Here is a 22,672-nt window from a genome sequence, read left to right as displayed (position 1 = left end):
TTATTGTCTGAAATGAATGTCCAAAAATTTGTGTTGGACTGAATCCCAAAATAGTTTGCTCATCTTTAGTCGCAATAAATGGAACCTACCAGAAAACTGCATAGTTGTACCATATATCGAATTAAATCATAATCTTTACTAGATATGAACGAGTCAATTCTAAAATTTGATTCGGAATATGAAGAGAGTAAGAGACAAAGAGAGAGAAGTTTTGGTTAGGGTCAAATTTATTCAGGCCTGAATCAAACTGGATGGCCGAATCGCACCTGAATAAAATTTTGAGAAATGTATTATTCTCTAATCTTTTTTTTTAATAGTTAATTAAAATCAGATTCCTGACAGTGGCGTAGGCCCAACCCCCTAATTACCTTTAATACTGGCTCCTGTCCAGTTTCAGTCAGGAATTCCTATCGTCAGTGGAGAAAGCTAAAGGACCTTTGATGATGTCATCACAGGTCCTGTAAGTGATTTGTGACAAATTACTTTATCACAAATCGCTATCAATTGTATGGAGCGGGCGCAATTATGGGGAACAGTGATCACGCTGCCTTCATCATTTAACTCCTCAGATGCCATATTCAACACTGATTGTGACATCTTTGACTAGCCTAAAGCCTTTTTAGGGGTGGACCACTGATGACATCACTGCATACGCCCAGCATGATTACGTGGTGAGGTTATCATGTTCGCCACAGGTCCTTTGGTGGGTTTTCTTCAATCAAGATGGGAGCGGATGGGCTCTCCACAAGCAAGTGGATGAGGTGAGTATAATTATATATTTTTTTCAGCCACCATTTTAGGAAAAATTCATTTGTTACAATGAAGAGCAAGGAAATTTGCCTTTCTGATGAATCAAACTTTTCCTGAAATTTGGATTGAAGTCCACTTCAGATACTTCTATTTGCTCTACACTGATTATGATTCTAGACCAAACCGTTTGGCAAAGATGATATTGCAATGAGATATGCAGCTCTGCGGCTTTTTGTGGGTTCTATAGTTTGCTGAGTATATGTTTCAATACACTTTTTGTAATTATGTCTCACTGATATCTTTATGCTCCACCAATAATAATGGAAATAATCCTTATTAAAATTAGAATCTCATTAAATACACTGGAGTTGCCATATTTATAAGAAAAATGTGCATTCAGAAACACTTATGGGATCATTTATCAAACTGGTGTAAAGTAGAAATGGCTTACTTTCCCATAGCAACTGATAAAATTCTATTTTTCATTTTGGACAGCTCCTTTGGAAAATGAAACAAGGAATCTGATTGGTTGCAATGGCAACTAAGCCAGTTCAACTTTACACCAGTTTAATAAATGACCCCCTTAAGGTTGTATATGAGTTATCTAACAACAGAACTATACTGCTGACAGGCCATGAATGTTTTAGTAAATTGTTCATTTTATTGTGTGTTTTAGGTTGAATGGTTTAAAAACGAAGAACCAATTGATGCCCTGCAGGACGAAAATATTGACACCAGGGCAGATCACAACCTTATCATACGACATGCTCGTCTGTCTGATTCTGGGAACTACACATGTATGGCATCCAATATTGTTGCTAAAAGGAGGAGTGCATCAGCTACCATTGTGGTGTATGGTAGGTGGCTGGATTTCACTTCATTACGTAAATTGACTCCAAGATGTAACACTACATAGCCCCTTATAACTCAGCCAGCTTAGAGAAAAGTATTGCATAGGAGTTTGTCTATACACTACCGATCCCAGATCTGCATGGTCTGTACAAACAATGAACCAGAAAGAGACCTCAGCCTATGAGAAACAAAAAGCATATAGAAAACTCACAAAATATGTGAAGAACATACAAACTCTATGTTAAACTGAACTTGGTTGAAATAAAACCTAAAGATGGCCATACACACAATATTTTCAGCAGGATCGGCTGACCATCTATTGTATATGGGATGTATCACCAAAGTTTCTTTGGCAGATGGGGGAAAAAGATTTGGGCTGTTGAATATTAACATGCTCAATACTTTGTTCTCATGGGAGATAAGCTGCCGCAGATGTGTCTAGCAGCAGGTTTCTCCCTTCTCCACATTCAGAGCACATGCACCTTCGGCCCCGCTGAGCATGCATAAGTTAGGCTACTTTCACACAGTTAGTGTTTTGTCAGTGATTTCCATCAGTGGTTTGGTCTTATAATCACTGATGGAAATCACTGACCAAACATTATGTTAAAGCAGCCTTAAGTGGAGTTTTTAAGGAACTGTTATTGCCAACAAGCGTTTGGCCACCAGCTATTCAAAGTTTATGACTTGCGTGATTTTAATCCTACAAGTCAACCCTTTCTAAGTTCTAACTATCAAGCCATAATGCTACTGTCAGAAGATTTTATTAAGTTCTCCTTTCAAAGTTATCTAGGGTCTTTCTTTTTTATTCTTAGTTTACCTGTGAACAATTTTAAAATTGAAAGAGACATTTCAAAGTCTTCCATGTTCATAGTCCAGTTCTGCTGTTTCATTTATTATAACAATCCAACATGAAACCACCATGACAGGGAATGTCATCCATTTATTTATCTTCTCTAGATATAAAAAGTTGATGCCATATCTATATTAAATAAGAACTGCCTTTGGACCACAAGCCTTTTTTCTTCCAGCTGGGAACATGAATCATCATCTTTATCTACTTCTGTACACATGTCTAAGTTGCAGTGCATCTAAAAAGTATGACATATTATTGTGCTCCTTCACACACACAATGAACTCCACCTAGATTTACTGAATAAAAGCAGGCTTTTTGCACTCTGCCCCAGGAGGCCTTTGAGGATTGGCTAGGTTTAAGTCATATAACAGGTTCGCGGTGAAAAAGTCATCCACATGGATGCAATTTTACCGAGCATGACCTACAAATGAAGATACTTATCTCTAGTTGGAGCTTTCATTCCAGATGGAACCCATAAGATTGCTTCATCATCTAGCACAGGGATCAGCAACCACTGGCACTTCAGCTGTTCTGGAACTACAACTCCCAGAATCCTCTTTTCACTTGGGAGTTACAAGAACCACCAAGTAAGTGTGCATGCTGGGAGTTGAAGTTTCACAGCAGCTGTAGTGCCGAAGGTTGCTGATACCTGCTCTAGAATATGAATATGTGATTGCATAACTCTGTTTTTCAATGACTCAAAGGTAACTACAGTGGCTTTTTCCCGGTTTAGACAGATGTAGGACTGCTGCATGTTTTTTTTTTTTTTTTTTTTACTTAGATATAGTAGACTAGAACAGATACAGTATTATGAAGTCACTGTACATAACCTAACGGCTAGCAGTTGTACTATACATTCAGAAACTAGAAATCAAACAGAAAGTTGGTTCATGAGCAGACAGTTTTACCGGATACTGGCATATTGTTAAGGCACCTTGCCACAGAGGAATGTGCCTTAAAGGGTTTTTGTCATCTCAAGCATTGGTTGCATATTGCTAGGTTATGCCACCACTATCTGATAGCTCTGGAACCCACAGCTATCTCTAAAATCGAACCTGCAAAGTGAAGGAGAGCGGACCGCGCATGTGCAATCGCCCACCATTCACTTCTATGGGGGTGATGAAAATATTTTCAGAAGTTCCATCGAAATGAATGGGAATTGCACCGCGCAAAGCCGGCTATTTTTGGCAGTCCTAAAGAAATGAATGGAGGGCAGCGGCACATGCGCAGTCCACTCTCCATCATTTTACAGACTCTGTCTTAGAGATAGGTGCAGACCCTCACCTATCAGACATTGGTGGCATATCTTAGAGATATGTCATCAATGCTTCAGATGACACAATCCCTTTAAGTACCCTGGTAAGGATCAGCGTCAGAACGCACTGGCCCTTTAACCGCTATAACATAAAATAATTCAATTACAATATATAATATTTTTTTTTTATGGATTTGAGTGTTACTATACTGAATAATGCTAATAAAAAGCATAATACAAGGGATGGCCTATTATAGTATGCTGCCATTGAACATAATTGCTATGTGACTATGACTAATATCAGTCTAGGTTCAGTTTTTGTGTAAAACAACTTTAGCACAACAAAAGAGACCAGCTTCCATAGTATATGCATTCCATGATATGCACATGCCTGCCTCCCTTAAAGGGATTCTCCATTTTAGAACATCACTACCTGTTAGAAGTAAGTAGATCACGGTATTCCAATTGCCATAACTCCCAGCATTTTTTATTTTTTTTGGTGGGAAAACCTGGCAGTGAGTGTTCAAATTTCTGCTGTACCACCACAGCAGAAATGAAGCAATACACAATGTTAAATCAAATCAATGCATTGTGTATTCAGGACTGGACAGGTCCTCCAAAGTTAAAGAAAGATGCCTTTGTAAGAGTCCTCTACTCTGAGTTGAACTATAGATTGCCCTTCATTGACTAGCAATTTAGTAATATGTGAAAATGGGTTTTCTAATCTGGAAAACCCCTTTAAACCATTATAGGAGGAGAGATGAGGGTATGCTGACATTTCTGAGCCTTTACTTTGGGGGAAATGTCTATCAATGGAAGGTGGCTTATAAGGAGCAATGTCCTAAAATAGCTCCTGCAGCAGCAAATTCTCTCCTTTGTGGACATGTGAATCACCTTGATTTTGCCAAGTCTACCAATTGAACCCTAAATTTTAAAATCAATCTTGGTGAATAGAGATGAGTGAAGTTTTGAAAAATTCTATTCGGCTGCTTCACCAAACTTCGTAAAGAAATTCAATACATTACGAATTGTCTTCCATTGTATACAGCGGGAGCAATGATGGGGCATTCAATGCTGGTCGTGCCACATTCAGATGCTCACGGGTTAATTTGGGTTAAAAAAAATTAAAAACTATACTCACCTCATCCACTTGATCGCGGAGAGGCCATCCACTCCTGATTTGATTGAAGAAAACCCACCAAAGGACCTGTGACGAGCATGAAGATGTCACCATGTGATCACTCTATCACTCTGACAGCGCGCAGTGACGTCATCTCTATTGAAGTCGCTGCGTGCAGCTAGTGTCATCACGTGGTGTCGTCTTCACGCTCAACGCAGGTCCTTTGGCAGCTTTTCTTTAATCAAGATGGGAGCGGACAGCCTCTCCATGATCAAGTGGATGAGGTGAGTATAGTTTTTTTTTTTTTTTTTACTTTTAGCCACTATTTTAGGAAAAATTGATTTGCTACCACAAGGAATTTCAGCTTTATGGCAAATCAAATTTTTCCTGAAATTTGGATACTTAAATTCACTCAACACTATAGGTAAACATTGTTTTTTGAGTAGCACCATAATACCATAAACTGGGGCCACTGGTCTTGAACGTTTGACCGTCTTCTAGACTTCTAGTATTCTTGTAATGTGGCAGGAGCTTACAATTGGCCCCATATAACCTTTGCATGCTGTAAAAGACCTGACAAGCCTGAACGCTAGAATTCATAGACCATGTTTTTCGGTAATTTTTTTTATCCCCTTTAACGGCTCTGCTGTCAATTAACTGCTGTGACTTGCAGGAAGGGAATTAGCCATGGAACAAGAAGTTCAGATTCTGTTGTACTATTAATTACTACAATTACCAGAATGTTACGCATGATGCCTGCTCGTAATAGAAACCAGTGTGCGGTGGATAGATCCTAAAATACCTGAACCAGAATTCCATATGATCAATATTATTTACACTATACCCCACTGTGTAAAGCCTTGAGGGACTGCAGAATCCACTTACAAGCCTCTTGCCTTTCTGCAGTTACCATTCAACCCAGCTGTGCCTGCATGAGGCTGAAGTACGTTCAGGCAACGTGCAGACAGACCCTCTGTCTGCATAACACCATGTACCAGCAGCATACTGAGCAGTCCTGCGGTGCCTGCATCATGGATGCGTCATTCCTTACAAATCCAGCTCTGACATAGGCCCATTTAAAGGGAAGCCGTCAATCATCACAACGCCCCAGGTACATTTACATCACACAGCAGTTTGGACTTGTAAATATTATCTTCCACATTCAAACAAGACAGGTAAATTACTGAGAAATAGCGAACAATACCCAGAGCAAACTCCCTGAAGCAACTTGGGCTGCTTGAATAAGAAAATATTTGGTTACTTGTTCTTGCAGACTCCTGTAGACAATATCTTGGGGTATATACTATTTAAGATCCTCAAGAATTGTTTACGAATCGTACGTACTAAGGATGAGTGAATAGATTCTACCAGTTCAGTATAAAAAAAAAATATTTTTCTCAAAAAATTAGGATTGTAACGAATCCACATTTTTTTTGTGATTAATTTCAGGGGAGAAAAAGAGCCTAGTATGGTACTTTCGGTTTCTGGGCAATAGACATGTGTTGTCTCCTAGAAAATATATACATTCTAGAAGACCAGAGAGTGTACAGTATATACCAACTTTCAAGGCAATTGGAACATATTTGGTTCGGGTAGAAATTTGCTCATCTCCACTACTGTCCTACCCTATAGGTCATATGCTTATGCTTCTTCAACTGTTATGCTTTTATGCCCCCTATTGATATGCATTGTCTTGTTAGACAAGGAGCACAAATTTTTGCCTTTTTAGTTTCTTAACTTCTTAGTGACCACCAATATGCCTTTTTACGGCGGTCACTAATAGGCCTTAAGCTGGGCCACCGCCTTTTCATGGTGGCCCTGTCTAATCGCTGCATGGGGAGAGTCACGTTCCTGCTCTAACAGCCCAGATCAGCAGGAGTGCCAATCCGGGCTGTTTAACCTCTTACATGCCGCAGGCAATGACTCCCGCCACATGTAAGTTGGGAAAGAGCGGACTCCTTCTGTCTCCCATCGCCACCCCACAAATGCGATTGCGGGATGTCAATGTGTGTAAAGGCTGGCTGGGGCCCCAAGCCTGCCTTGAGTGTTTTCCAGCAGGCTGCACCTCTCTGGTGCAGTCTGCTTGTCAACATCATTATAGCACTGACATTAGAATGCAACGCACTATAGGTATAGTGCATTGTATTTTAAAAGCAATCAAAATATTTCCTGTTATAGTATTCTTAAGGGGAAAAAAACATTTCCTAAATAAAAAAAGTAAAAAAAATAAGCTTTTTTCAATGAAAAAAATGTCAATGAAAAAAACTGCAAACATAAAATCTCCCGCACATGTTTGGTATCGCTGCATCCATAACGATCCGTACTTAAAAAATATCATGTAAAATATCCCCTATGGTGAATGCCGTAAAAAACAAAAATGGCAGAATTGCTCCTTTATTATTAGCTGATTGCTATGCTGTGGATCTCATTGGGGCATTGACTGGCACATGGGGGCACTGTGGAACTGTGGGATGTCACATTGGGCAATGAGGATGGCCCATGGGGCACTATGGATGGCACACTAGGCACTGTGGATAGTACATGGGTCACAGTGGATGACAGATGGGGTACTGTGGATGGCACATGGGGCACTGGGTGGCACGTGGGGCCACTGTGGATGGCACACTGGATGTTACATGGGGGCACTGTGGAACTGTGGATGTCACATTGGGCAATGAGGATGGTCCATGGGGGTACTGGATGTCACTGCGGCACTGTGGATGGCACACTGGGCACTGTGGATGGCACAGGGGACACAATTGATGACACATGAGGCACACTGGATGGCACGTGGGGCACACTGGATGGCACATGGGGTACTGTGGATGGCACAGGGGGCACTGGATGTCACTTGGGGCATTGTGAATGGCACGTGGGGCACTGTGTATGTCACTGTTATGGGGCACTTTAGATGTCACTGTTATAGGTCACTCTAGATGTCAATGTTATGGGGGCACTGTGGATGGCACTGTTATAGAGGCACTGCGGAGGTCACTGTTATGGGGGCACTGTGGATGTCACTGTTATGGGGGTGCTGTGGATGTCACTGTTATGGGGCACTCTAGATGTCACTGTTGTAGGTCACTCTAGATATCATTGTTATGGCGGCACTGTGGACGTCACTGTTATGGGGGCGCTGTGGATGTCACTGCTATGGGGGCACTGTGGATGTCATTGTTATGGGGGCGCTGTAGATGACACTGTTATGGGGCACTGTGGATGTCACTGTTATGGGAGCACTGTGGATGTCATTGTTGTGGGGGCGCTGTGGATGTCACTGTTATGGGGGTGCTGTGAATATCATTGTTATGGGGGTCTGTGGATGTCACTGTTATGGGTGCGCCGTGGATGTCACTGTTATGGGAGCAAAGTGAATGCCACTGTTATGGGGGTGCTATGGATGTCACTGTTAATCGGGGCCATGTGGATGTCACTGTTATGGGGGTGCTGTGAATGTCACTGTATGGGAGGGCCGTGGATGTCACTGTTATGGGAGCACTGTGGATGTGACTGTTATAGGAGCACTGTGGATGTCACTGTTATGGGGGCGCTCTGGATGTGACTGTTATAGGAGCACTGTGGATGTCACGGTTATGGGCGCTCAGTATGAGTGATAGGGCTCAGGCACACAACCGTATCCATTTTGCAGTCTGCAGTCGTGGATCCACTAAATAAGGATACTGTCCATGTGCAATTCACATTTCCTTTTGCAGTCCCATTGAGTTCTATGGATTTTAGATCTGCATTATGAGGACCAGAATAGGACATGTTTTATCTTTAGCAGGACTGACATGTGGAAAGCACAGGGACTTCATTAGTGTGTTTCCTACATCAGTATGTCAGTTCCAGTAAGGATAGAACAAGTCCTATTCTGGTCCTAAAAATGAGGACCTCAAATTCATAGAACTCAATGAGACTGCAAAAAATGTGGATCGCAAAATAGGTATGGTTGTGTGCATAAGGGTTTAGATACACAGCTCAACAGGCAGGATCATACAAGATAGGATTAGATACACAGCTCAGCAGGTTGTATCATACAAAATGGGATTAGATACACAACTCAGCAGATAACAAATAATTCCTAAGTGAGAGGTCAGAACTGATGTATGCCTGCGCTGTAGATTACCTGAGGTCAAAATATTATTCAGAAGGGGGTAATCCTAAAACATAACATTTATTAATAATGCAGATAAAATATATAATGTCCTAAATATAGTGTGCAAAGACAAACATTGGGATAGAGGGTAGTGGACCCCCAATTAGTACAATAATTAATATCCCAAATGAAAAAAATACAATAAATAAAGTGCACGGCGGCACTAGTAACCAGCAAGTCCTACCGGTACCAAGGGACGGTCACCAGATCCTTCACCACAAACTGTATTTGTGATGTACCCATCTAAGGATGATGTCCAGTAGACAAAAAGATGGCAGTAATACACAGCTGTGTAGGGTCCCTGTTCAAGCCCTATGGCTATCTAGCCGTTCAGCCCTGATACTAAATAATGAGTAGCAGCCTGACCACAGGGCACTCGTCCTAACAAGGACGACCCCATCCGGAACCTGTCCCTAAGTCTAAAAATCGATATGTCCCTAAATATACATGAAACACTCCCTACACCCATGTTTCACTGCCAGGACAAAAAGCAGTTCATCAGGGGAGATGGAAAAGGTTCTAGGGATCAATCCTTAGATGAATCATTAATCCCAAACCGCAAGTTGACGTGATAAGTCAGCTGGTCTAGAGGTATGCCAAGATGGTGGAACCCTCCAGGGGCAACCTCAAAGTTAAGAGGTAAATGGTGGTGCAGAATAAAGATAAATATGCCTGCACATCGGACGCCCATGTGCAGGCATACTCATATCCCAATGTTTGTCTTTGCACACTATATTTTGGACATTATATATTTTATCTGCATTATTAATAAATGTTATGTTTTAGGATTACCCCCTTCTGAATAACACAACTCAGCAGGCAGGATCATACAAGATAGGATTAGATACACAGCTCAGCAGGCTGTATCATGAAAGATGGGATTAGATATACACTTCAGCAGGCAGTCTTGCACACACACCAGGCTGTGTATCAGGCACATACATGATAGGATTAGATACAGATGTGTTTGGATACACAAGCTGTTTATTACATTCTGGAGATGGTGAGGGAAGAGCCTGTGGACGGTCAGTAATGGGATTTAGACACCAAGTGAGAAGTAGATTCATGTCTGGGTGTAGAAAGATAGACACAGGAGTTGTAGTGAGTGCAGCCGCTGTAGGCAGAGCAGTGTGGGGGCGTGGCCAGCCTGTGACTCATCTCTGTGCAGTGCAGCCAGGCTTGTGTATCAATAAAGTTAAGTATTCAAGAAAACAAGAAGGGGAGAAAGTAAACAGATCTGCCAGGATAATCTAATGCTTTCCAGGGGGGAAAGAAAGCTCAGACATTAAAATCAGGTATTGGGGGCATATGTATGCATGATGAGGGGTGTTAGGAGCATAGAAAAAGAATTTAGATTTTGGGACCGGACAACCTCTTTAACACTGACAAATGTAAAGTTATGCACATAGGAAGAAATAATGCAAGTCACCCGTACATACTAAATGGTAAAACACTGGGTAACATTGACATGGAAAAGGACTTAGGAATTTTAGTGAACAGCAAACTAAGCTGTAGAAACCAGTGGCAGGCAGCTGCTGCCGAGGCTAATAAGATAATGGGTTGCATCAAAAGGGGCATAGATGCCCATGATGAGAACATACTCCTGTCACTTTACAAATCACTGGTCAGACCACACATGGAGTACTGTGTACAGTTCTGGGCTCCTGTGAACAAGGCAGACATAGCAGAGCTGGAGAGGGTTCAGAGGAGGGCAACTAAAGTAATAACTGGAATGGGGGGACTACAGGACCCATAAATATTATCAAAATTAGGTTTATTCACAAAAAAGACAGCTGAGGGGAGATCTAATAACTATGTATAAATATATCAGGGGTCAGTACAGAGATCTCTCCCATCATCTATTTATCCCCAGGACTGTGACTGTGACGAGGGGACATCCTCTGCGTCTGGAGGAAAGAAGGTTTGTACACAAACATAGAAAAGGATTCTTTACGGTAAGAGCAGTGAGACTATGGAACTCTCTGCCTGAGGAGGTGGTGATGGCGAGTTCACTAAAAGAGTTCAAGAGGGGCCTGGATGTATTTCTGGAGTGTAATAATATTACAGGCTATAGCTACTAGAGGTGGGTCGTTGATCCAGGGAGTTATTCTGATTGGAGTCGGGAAGGAATTTTTTCCAGCTAAAATGAAAAAATTAGGCTTCTACCTCACAGTTTTATTTTTTTTTCCTTCCTCTGGATCAACTTGAAGTATAACAGGCTGAAATGGCTGGACAGATGTCTATTTTCAGCCTTACAAATTATAGGGCACCTTTATTAAACTGGTGTAGAGTAGAACTGGTGTAGTTGCCAATAGCAACCAATCAGATTTGTCCGTTCACTTTCCAAAGGAGCTGTCCAAAATGAAAGGTGAAATCTGATTGGTTGCTATGGGGAACTAAGCCAGTTCTACGTTACACCAGTTTGATAAATCTGGGCCTATGTTACTATGTTATAGCACTCAGCTATTTTAGGTACTCCAATACAAATAAGTGTAGCAGCGGAATTTGGGGCCCCCATTCTTGTGATCAGTGGGTGTCACAGCGGTAAGATTCCCACATATCTAATAGTTATTCCCTATTACTGTGGATAACTGTGGGATAACTTGATATGACCAGAATACCACTTAAAATAATTAGAACCACATTGTTTATTCGGTCCTCATTGTTAATGGTCGTATAGTAACCCATAAAACCATGTGGTCATGAGAAGACTGGATAAACAATGCTGACTAGTACGGCCGCGCGGTACTTGGCCAAAAGGCAGTCACAGCTCAGACGCTCTGTTTGGCCATACCCTAAGGATGTACGTTGTTTCAGCAGGGTACTATGAGTAGAAGCAGGGTCATGCTTCTTCAATAAATGTTTCCCCAATGAAAATAGGGCTCCAAAAATCTATGTAACCACTGCGCATGTCAGACGAAATCTATAACTCCAAAAATGAGAAGTACAACTACACAACAAATTCCCCAAAATAAATATACTTTATTAATTCATCTTAAACAATGTTAAAAAGTCAATAGTGGTACCATACATATACAAAGAAACGAGGCATACTGGATATGTAACCCTTATAAGTGATCCCATGGATGGACTGGGTGTAGGCAAACTCTACACCTCCCGTTATCTCTCCACATATCTACTGGTACTGAGCTAATTGCTAAGTGCATTTAGAAAAGCTCTAGTAGGAAACACTAGGAGAGGAGGTGTGAACGATGTCTGTCTCAGCACCCGCATGATGTATCATTTTATACTGGAATGAATTAAAGAAATAAAAAGAAACAACAGGTTTTGTACCCCGACTTGTGAGTATGACTTCTATTGCTCACTCACATACAATATTGGCAGAGTGAGGTAACAAGAACACCCAAGTCTGCATGTTTGATAGACTGTCAGATATGGGATAAGCAGAGCTCCCGGTGTGGACTTGTAATTGCTACAGGTGGCTGAAGTGCTACATATTATACAGCTTCTCACTCCCTCGTGCTTTCCCTGATCAAAGTCCCTTAAATACTGTATACTCAGTTATACATTCTTATACTCTCCCTATATTCTCCTTATATTGTCCCTATCACGCTACATTAGTGGCTTGTGTAATAGAAACTGCACAAGTCATCCTTCAGTTCACAAGCTGAAGACAGAATGGCGATTCTTTTCTCTTAGTAAAAGGATCTGCCTGCCTACTGGCCCCTGATTCAGTCTCTGAGCCAATCAGGGAAAACCCTACCGCACTTCCTCCATATTTTTCCTTCCTCTGGGTTCCTAACCAAATTGATGGGTGCTATTTTTACATGTTTTGTCCGTAGCGAATTGCAAAAACTTTGGATTTGTCTGGCAAACAATAGTTTGTGAAAAGCGTTACAAATCTGATTAGTTTAGAATGGATTCACTCATCTTTATTTTATCTATTATTGCTTTAATTCCTGCTTTCTGCTACTCAATGTAATATTTAAGAGCGGAACAGGGTCCTTCTTCAGCTGCGAGTGCTGGTTCCGCTATAGTGACTGCTTTTAAAAAACTGGTGCTAACCTTGGAATTCCCGACAGGTTACTACTGTCAGTCAGCCCTCAGCACGCCGCAAGCTTGTGGCCAAGAAGGGCCGAATGAAAAGTTCACTGGCTGAAACTATTGATTGTAGCTGAAATATGTGTTTCTTATAGCAGAAATGTCAGGGACTCAGGAATCTACTTGTGAAGAAAATAGCTGTCAAGGAAATTGGGAAGTAAAAGAGTTTGACTAAAGCTTTAAGCTAATAAGGCATTGAGGAAAGAAAATGTATTCAGACTACTGCTGGGAGATGGACTCCATCTAAAAGTGTCCGTAGTTACATTCTAACTCAGTAAAATGTCAGCATTTGATATACAACACATGAGGTCACTGAAGTACCAGTGATGTCGTCGGGTTTGAATAAATAAATACAATTCTTCTTTAGCTAAACAATAGAAAACTGCACTTTTTTACATTGTATTTGTTGGAATTCAGTGCATACAATGTATGTTTCTTTATCATTTCTAGTGAACGGAGGGTGGTCATCATGGTTAGAGTGGTCAACATGTAGCGTGAGCTGTGGCCGTGGAGTCCAGAAACGTTCCAGGACCTGCACTAACCCAACGCCTCTGAATGGTGGCACCTTCTGCGTAGGGTCATCTATGCAGAAACTTAGCTGTTCCTCACAGTGTCCTGGTGAGCCTCATTGTTTGTATGCTCTACTTCTCTTTGTATCTGATATTAGCAAGTTAGATTATTTTAAGCAAATAAAATCCTAAAATTGGTTTTACATTGGAAATGTATATTCCTCATACCTGGTGCCCTCTGCTAGAATTATAGTGCCTTTATGGCCAAGATCTGGCTCTGTCTTTATAAAATGGTCACCAGTCTTAAACTTGTTGATAGAGATTCTCCACACTACTCTACTACCATAGCTGGTCATTGATGCTGGTTCATCACAAGGCAGTGGAGGTGGCGAACATGTCATATACTTGCAGAGAGCAGCTCTGTTGGCAAGTCTAAGATTCTGTAGTCACAGTACCAGATCTTGACAAAAGAGACACCATCATTCTAGAAAAAGGCACAGGTATGATCACTTTACATTTCTGATGTACCTTATAGTTAAATTTTAGTTTATGAGTGGAGGGTATCTGTCACTGTACAATTACTCATCAAGGCTAAGCTTTTGGGCACAAATGACTTAGAGGATCTTTAGCCACTGACTCCTTTGAAACCGAACTCTCAGGGTAAATCCACCTGGGATGTAAATTGAGCAGAAAAAAAATCCACTCTGAGTTTGACAACAAAATTCATGACAAATCCTGACAAAATGTTAATGATTTTAAGAGATTTGGCACAAATGTCACTCTGTGACTTGCAAAGTAAGAAATTTGTGGCGAAAATCTGCGAAGTAAAAGGGCATGCTGTTTTCTTGCACATTCAGCACATATATTTTTCCACAATTTGTGGATGACATTTGTTAAAATTTACCACATTGCTGCTGCTGTAATACACTGCAGATTTTCAATTCATAGAATCCAGATGGAAAATATGCAACCTATCCACCATGTGTGAACATACTCTTAAAGCTTCATGGGAGTAAGCCATCATGCACCGTACAAGCCATGAGTTGCGTGCAGTAGTATATTACAGTATATAAGTCATTGGGCCATACTGTACATCCATAGGCATGCCATTTGAATCCATGAATTTTAAGAGTGGTTGAAAGGGAAGAGAGTAGGGGTGTGCCTTAAAGCTGTTTTCTGGCCAAAAGAAAAGCACATGGTAATAGGAAGTGTAGTGATAGCAATGGCTACCCGAGTCCTGGTGACGGACAGGTCCTAGTGGCCCCATTATCACATAAGAACACTTTAGCAATAAACTTGGCACATGATAGGAGAGGAGCCCCAAAGTTTCTAGTCATGACTCTGCCAATTGATCAGCATTTGAGAGGCTCCTATTTTTTGCATTGTAAGGAGTAATTAATGGCATAAAACAGGGCATTCATGAGGATCAGACGGGATTTATGTCAGGCCTAACTACAACCGATAATGTTATGCGCTATTTTGTGAACACCCAGCTTGAACCCACGAATTGCGGTGAACGACTTATTGTTACCATAGATGCCTCAAAGGCATTTAACACTGTAGAATGACCCTTTTTGTTTACAACATTGAAGAAAATGAGTTTTGGAGATAACTTTATATCATGGGTAAGGCTGTTGTATACTGAAATTTCAGCAAAAGTTATACTAAATAGGGAATATTCTGAGAATATTGGTATTTGTAGGGGGGTTAGACAAGGGTGTCCCCTTTCCCCCCTGCTTTTTGCTATAGCTATGGAGCCGTTGGCAGATATGATTAGGCAAGACAAAGAAATTGTGGGGTTCAGGTGCGCACGAGGAAAAAATTGCTCTGTATGCGGATGATATTATGCTGTTTGTAGGTTCACATAGATCACAAGATTTTCCCTTCCGCAGCCGCTAGTTGACATTTCTGGTTTAAAAACAGGGGGGAAATTAGTTTCCAAAATATATCAATGTTTGTTGCAACGAAAGACTAAGAAGATAGCAGTAAACAGCTTAATGCATAAATGGCAAGATGCTAGAAACTCCCAGCGAGAAGAGTTCTGGGATCTGGCTATACAGGGAAAAATAGGATTTCAAAGAATTTTTCCCATAGAATCACCCAATTCAACATATTATATCGCCTCTATTACTCCCCCAAGTCTTTAATGAAGTGTTATAAACCCAAAGTCTTTAGATGTTTAAAGTGTGGGGAGATAGGGGTGGATGATGTTCACATACTTTGGACATGCCTAAAGATCCAAGAGTTCTGGAGAAAGGTCAGAGATATAATAGAGAAATACCATCGGATTAAAGTCCCTAGCCAATTCGAGATATGTATACTGGGAGTAATGGGGAAAATGGATATCTCTCAACATCGAGAAATAGCTTCCAAATTACTTTTCCAGGCTAGGAAGTGTATTATCCGACATTGGGGAGGTAGTGCTGTACCTACGATCATGGAATGGGAGAATTTGGTTAGAACTTCATTGGTTTGTGAGGAAGCTCATCTGGTAAACAACAAGAAAAAATATTGATTTTCTAGAATATGGCAGAAATGGTTGGTATAGGGACCTGTTCTGAGACGAGGGGAAATATCAGCGTTAGAACCTTTAATTAGAATCCTACAAACTATATCATGAGTTGGAGCTGGGGGTGGAGGCGAGAGAGAGAGGATAACTAGAGTGTGTGTTTTTTTTTGTTCTGAGGAAAGCGGCCAACGAATAAGGGGGTAGGGTGGGATATGTATGTCTTATTAAATGATATTAAATTAAATATTTGTAAAAATGGATTTTGTATGTTAAAAAACAATAAAGATTTATAATATATTTAAAAAAATTGCATAAAACAGGGCTGAAACTGTAAAGACAAATACAGCATCAAAAGGAAAACAGAATCATAGTCACAAGTCTTGGAGGGGTAATAAAAAAAGATAAACTCCATGCAGAGTGTACAAACTAAAATAGATCCTGAAAACCTGCCCATGGTGTATAGAAATACTGTAAAACAGGTAACATAGTCTGCCTAAACAATGGTCATACACAGGTACGGTAATAGCAGGTGCAGAGTATGCTGATATAGAAGGATATCCTTCTGGAGCCTGGCAAGTTTATTGCAGTATGTTTTACAGTAGTTTACAATTGAATTAAGAATCTTGAGTTGCAAATATTCTTCTAATTTAATGAATTTGTAATCCATACATATTTAGTTAGGACGAATTCATGCAACTCCAATGAACTACTGGAGCAAAGAGAGCTGACTGCCTCAATGAATACTTCTGTTCAGTTTTTACAAAGGAAAATGAAGGAAAAGGACCTCAGTTAGGAAGGAAGACTAATGAATCTTTTGATGCATGTGTCTTTACAGAGGAAGAGGTTCTAAGTCAGCTGTCTAAAATTAATACATATAAGTCACAGGGGCCTGATGGGATACACCCAAAGCTATTAAAAGAGCTCAGCGGCGAACTAGCAAAACCATTAACAGATTTATTTAGCCAATCACTGGCAACCGGAGTTGTCCCAGAAGATTGAAAATTGGCAAATGTTGTGCCCATTCACAAGAAAGGTAGTAGGGAGGAATCGGGCAACTATAGGCCAGTAAGCCTGACATAAATAGTGGGGAAATTAATAGAAACCATACTTAAGGAGAGGATTGTGGAACATCTAAAATCCCATGGATTGAAAGATGAAAAACAGCATGGGTTTTCTTCAGGAGATCATGTCAAACTAATCTTATAGATTTTTTTGATTGGGTGACTAAATAATAGATGGCGGAGGTGCAGTAGACATCGCTTATCTGGACTTTAGTAAGGCTTTTGATACTGTCCCACATAGAAGGCTTATCAATAAATTGCAGTCTTTGTGTGTAGACTCCCATATTGTTAAATGATTTAGGCAGTGGCTGAGGGACAGACAACAGAGGGTTGTAGTCAATGGAGTATATTCCGACCATGGTCTTGTTACCAGTGGGGTACCTCAGGGATCTGTTCTGGGACCCATATTGTTTAATATCTTTATCAGCGAAATTGCAGAAGGCCTCGCTGGGAAGGTGTGTCTTTTTGCTGATGACACAAAGATTTGTAACAGGGTTGATGTTCCTGGAGGGATACACAAAATGGAAAAGAATTTAGGAAAAACTAGAGGAATGGTCAAAAATCTGGCAACTAAAATTTAATGTTGATAAGTGCAAGATAATGCACCTGGGGCGTAAAAACCCAAGAGCAGAATATAAAATCAGTGATACAGTCCTAACCTCAGTATCTGAGAAAAGGGATTTAGGGGTCATTATTTCAGAAGACTTAAAGGGACCTGTCACCAGTATTTTGTGCATAGAGCTGGGGACATGGGCTGCTAGATGGCCGCTAGCACATCTGCAATACCCAGTTCCCATAGCTCTCTGTGCTTTTATTGTGTTAAAAAAAAGTTTTGATCCATATGCAAATGAACCTGATATGTGTCCTGTGTCCGGAGATGAGTCCAGCAGAAAGGAGCCCCAGCACCGCCCCGCGTCCTCCGAATCTCCTCCTTGCTGGCTGACGTCACAGAGCTGGAGCGCCGAAATCTCGCGATGCACGAGCTAGCTCATGCGCAGTGTCGGCATCATGTTCATTCCCTGTGCTGGCATCAGCACAGGGAACAAACTACGCATGCGCTAGCTCGCGCATCGCTAGATTTCGGCGCTCCAGCTCTGTGACGTCAGCCAGCAAGGAGGAGATTCGGAGGTCGCGGGGTGGTGCTGGGCTCCTTTCCGCTGGACTCATCTCCGGACACAGGACACATATCAGGTTCATTTGCATATGGATCAAAACGGTTTTTTAACACAATAAAAGCACAGAGAGCTGACTTCTATTGATCCAACTCTATTGATCCAACTCGTCATTTCTGCAAATTGGCAAATCTGATTGACTTTAGCCTTTCATTCTTGTATTGAGGGAGTACTAGTATTCTTCCAATTGAGAGGTATAATGGCTTTAGCAGCCGATATGAGATGGGTTACTAAGTTGTGCTTAGATGGCCGATAAAGATCAGTTGGTAGTGAAAAGAACACCATTTCTAGAGTGATATAATGAGCCTACTCCTTTGCCACATCTCCAGCACAGCCGATCAGGGCACAGACCCCTCCTGTGTAGGAACTCCGGGGTCCTGTACCATCTGGAGAGGAGCTTGAAATGATTTTCTTGTAGACGTATACATGGTGACGATCCATGTGAAAAAGCTAGAAGTTTTTTAAGTTCCTGATCTGAAAAAACAGTGTCAAGCTCTCTTTCCCATTCTCTAATGTACAGAGGCTTTTTTCACCTCACCCTCGGCTCCCCACCAGAACATAAATTGCTTCAATTTTCCTCTGTTGGGAAGTGGAGACAATATCTTTTCGAAATCTGTCAATGGTCTCCCTGAGCTGCACTTCCTTCTCAACCCACCACACACAGCACTTATACATGACTTTGTGAGAAAAAAGCTTGGGGAGTTTTTTATTCACTCTGGTAGCCTGCTCAATATAGATGCTTCTGTGTCAGGGATCAACTCCCCCAGTCTAACCTGTGCTATCGAAGACCAGATCTCCGGGAGGATATCCCTGTTGTTTCCTAATAAGTCGGGGATAAGGCTTGCTAGCAATAGAGGAGACGGGTTGGGGGCTAAGTCTTTACCGAGCTCTTTCAATGTCTCTCTAATCCCTTTTAATAAGGGATCAAGGTCTTTGTTCTTGTTTGGGCTTATTTCAGGTAGCCAAATGAGACTTTGGAGTGAAGGGCCTACACTATAATGAAGTAACTCTTGTACATCTGGTTGTCTCTTGGGGTCTACTGACTCTAATCACCTATTCAGTTGTATAGCTTGGTAGTATTTTGAAACATCTGGGACTCCCAAACCCCCTTTGTCCCTATGTCTAACTAGAATAGTATGTGAGATTCGAGGTCTCCTCCCATTCCACAGGTATTTAGAAAAGATTTTCCTGACCTCTAGAAGAAATGTTTTTGGTAGGTGTATCGGTACCATTTGCATTACGTATAAGATCTTGGGAAAGACATAGGCTTTGAGCACATTTTTCCTGCCCATCCAGGATAGGTAGGGCAAGCTATATTTCTGTAAGGTTTGTGTAATGTCTCTTTTAGGGGTATATCATTTCATTTAAATAGATCATCTAGGTCCCTTGGTATCAGTATCCCTAGGTACTTTATTGGTCCCTTAGTCCAGTGGAAGTGAAGGTGTGTCTGTAAAGAGGCTGCTCTTGAATCTGGTAATGAAATTTTTAGTATTTCAGATTTTGAGTGGTTAACTTTAAAGTCTGAAATCTGGCTAAATATTTCAATCTTTTTAACTAAGTGATCCAGACCTTTATCGGGGTTAGTCACCAAGAACAGAAGGTCGTCTGCGAAAGCAGTACATTTTAGGTCTTTCTGACCATAATTAACACCCTTGATTTCTGTGGTTTGTCTGACTAGCTGAATGAGGGTCTCTACTACCAGTATGAATAGGGATGGGGATAATGGGCACCCTTGTCTTGTCCCGTTTGTTATTTCAAAGGTTGGGGAGAGTGTGCCATTGACTTTCAATCTGGCATGTGGTTGCTGGTATAGAGTAAATATCGAGTGTATGAATGGATCAGGAATGGCACATTTTTCCAGGGTCAATTTCATGAAGTTCCAGTTGACCCTGTTGAACGCCTTCTCGGCGACTATGCTCAGCAGGACCAACTGGAACCTCTTTGTTTTAGCAGCGTGGATTGCGTGAAACATCCGGTGTGAGTTGTCTTTCCCTTCTCTGCCTTGGACAAATCCTGACTGTTCTGGACCAATTAAGGAGGGTAGTATTTTGCTTAGTCTAGTTGCTAGAATTTAGCCCAAATCTTGAGGTCCAGATTCAAGAGGAGATTGGCCTATAACTTCCACAGTTCTGAGGATCCTTGCCTTCTTTGTGGATAAGTGTGACATACGATTCTTGTGTCTGTCTAGGGAGGTGACCTCCCTGCAATAACGCATTACAGACGTCGGTAAATCGGGGCATAAGGATGTCCTGAAATCTCCTATAATACAGAAGAGGCAAACCATCCGGTCCCGGACTTTTGCCTGGGGGAAGCTCCGTATAATAGAACTCACTTCCTCCGATGTGACTGGGTTAGTTAGTGAGTCTGAGTCATCAGAGTGTACTGACGGTAACTTAAGGGAGTGTAGGAGCTCTTTAATGTTCTAATATTTTCTTGGTCTGGGGGTTTTGATTGGTTAAGGTTGTATAGCCCCTCATATAATTTTTGGAAGGCTTTTGCTATCTCAGGCGTTTCTTGGGTAACGTTGCCATCTGTCCTTTTTATTTTAGGAATGTATGTTACGTCTTTCTTCTTTTTCAGTAATGAGGACATCAGTTTGTCCCTTTGTTCCCATGGGCATACACTTTATGTTGGAAATTTAACATCTGTTTCCTTACTTTCTGGGCTAAAGGTTTGTTAAGTTGCAGTCTAAGCTCCGTGAGTTCCCTTTGTTTCTCTCTACTTGCAGATAGTTTGTTTAGCTTTTCCACCCTCATTATTTGAGCTAGTATTGAGTCTAGAATCTTCTGGTGTTCCTTTTTAACCCTGGTACCCAGAGAAATAAAACACCCCCTAACGTAAGCCTTGTGAGCTTCCCATACAATAGGGGAAGTGCTGTGTGTGGTGGAGTTGATCCCAAAATACATCTCTAATTGAGACCTAACCTGTTCGGATTGTAGCCTGTTGTTCAACAGGGACTCGTTGAGTCTCCAGTTCCATTCTCTTCTTGGTAAAGAAGCCAGGGTGAGGTTCACGTGGCATGGTGCGTGGTCAGAGATGGTGATGCTCCCGATCTCGGCAACGCTAGAGACAGGCAAAAGAGAGGTAGATGTTAAAATATGATCTAATCTCTGGTATGAGCCATGTGGTTTGGAAAAGAAGGAGTAGTCCTTAACCGTATTGTTGCGACTTCTCCATACGTCTATCAGTTGTAGATCATACAGCTTTCTGTGAAGCCTACTGATATGTTTCTGCGCAATATGTGACTTGGATGTGGAAGAATCAAGTTCTGGGTTCAATACCAGGTTGAGATCCGCCCCTAAGATCACTGCACCTTCTGCAAAAAGTTTAATAATGTCTAAGGCTTTAAGAAGCCATTGTACAGTAGCTGTATTTTCGGGGCGTACAAGTTGGCTAAAGTGTATTTTTGTGACGCTAGTCCCCTTTCAAAATCAAGAGTCTACCTTCAGCATCTGTAAGATGCTAGTTTAGTATAAATGGTATGGAGTGGTGTATGGCAATACAAACTCCCTTGGAGACTGAGGTGGGGTGGGTGCTATGAAACCATTGGCTGAATGGGCGAGATGGCAATTTTGGCATTTTCTTCTGACGTAAATGGGTTTCCTGTAGAAAGGCTATGTGGGAGGCAGTGATATTCCCAAATCTGGGGTTAGGGGTAACAAAGAGGGAGGGGAGGGTAGTATCTATCTAGACGTTTACTTAGGAAGGATAGCTGAGAGCATATACCGAAGGTATACGCAGCATTTTAGTAGTAAACCGGAACCATAATAACTTTTCAAAACTATTGATAAGAACTGGCAAGTTGAGAAATATAGGCCCAAAGTTCAGAGCCCAGACCCTGAATGTGGGAAAAATCCCCACGGGTTAATGAACAACCGTGACAATTATGGCTGTCCTTTTAAGCTGAGGCCTTCAATCCCTGGATCCGTCTTCAGGGTGGAGGGGAATGTGCCTGGACGCTGCCTTGTTTATCTTGGTCTTTGCCTTCAGCACCTTCTTCCAGGGCTTTACTTGTGTGAGTCGCAGTAGGTCTGCGGGCTGAGCTATCGGCATCCACGAAGGAATTTCTACGGGTGCACTCCTATAGCCTCCCAGGCTTTCTCTAGGTAATCTGGGGTGTGGATCGCTATGCGTCTCCCATTTTTCAGGATCGAGATGCCAAAGGGGTATAGCCACACGTATGGTATTTTTTGCGCTCTCAGTGCATCAAGTAGTGGCTTCATGATGCGCCTTTTTGCAAGCGTGGAAGGCACAATGTCCTGATAAAAGTGCAATGTCCGCTCCGTCGTATGTGATCTGCCTTCTGTCTCTAGCTGAAGCCATTATGCGGGCAGTGTCCAGAAAAGAAAGCAAGCCACAGACCACATCCCTGG

The 22,672-nt window shown here is 41.6% G+C and overlaps 1 protein-coding gene across 1 annotated transcript in view; it reads left to right on the top strand.

Moving 5' to 3' along the window:
* UNC5D (unc-5 netrin receptor D) overlaps positions 1 to 22,672 on the top strand; it is a 709,113-nt gene that overhangs the window by 445,710 nt on the left and 240,731 nt on the right. The window contains 2 exon segments of the mRNA XM_040415688.1: positions 1,427 to 1,607; positions 13,499 to 13,666. Coding sequence (XP_040271622.1) covers positions 1,427 to 1,607; positions 13,499 to 13,666 — 349 coding nt within the window.

This window comes from Bufo bufo, chromosome 1 (assembly GCF_905171765.1).
Source record: "Bufo bufo chromosome 1, aBufBuf1.1, whole genome shotgun sequence".
Classification (NCBI taxonomy): Eukaryota; Metazoa; Chordata; class Amphibia; order Anura; family Bufonidae; genus Bufo; species Bufo bufo.
This window is presented reverse-complemented; position numbering and strand designations above follow the sequence as displayed.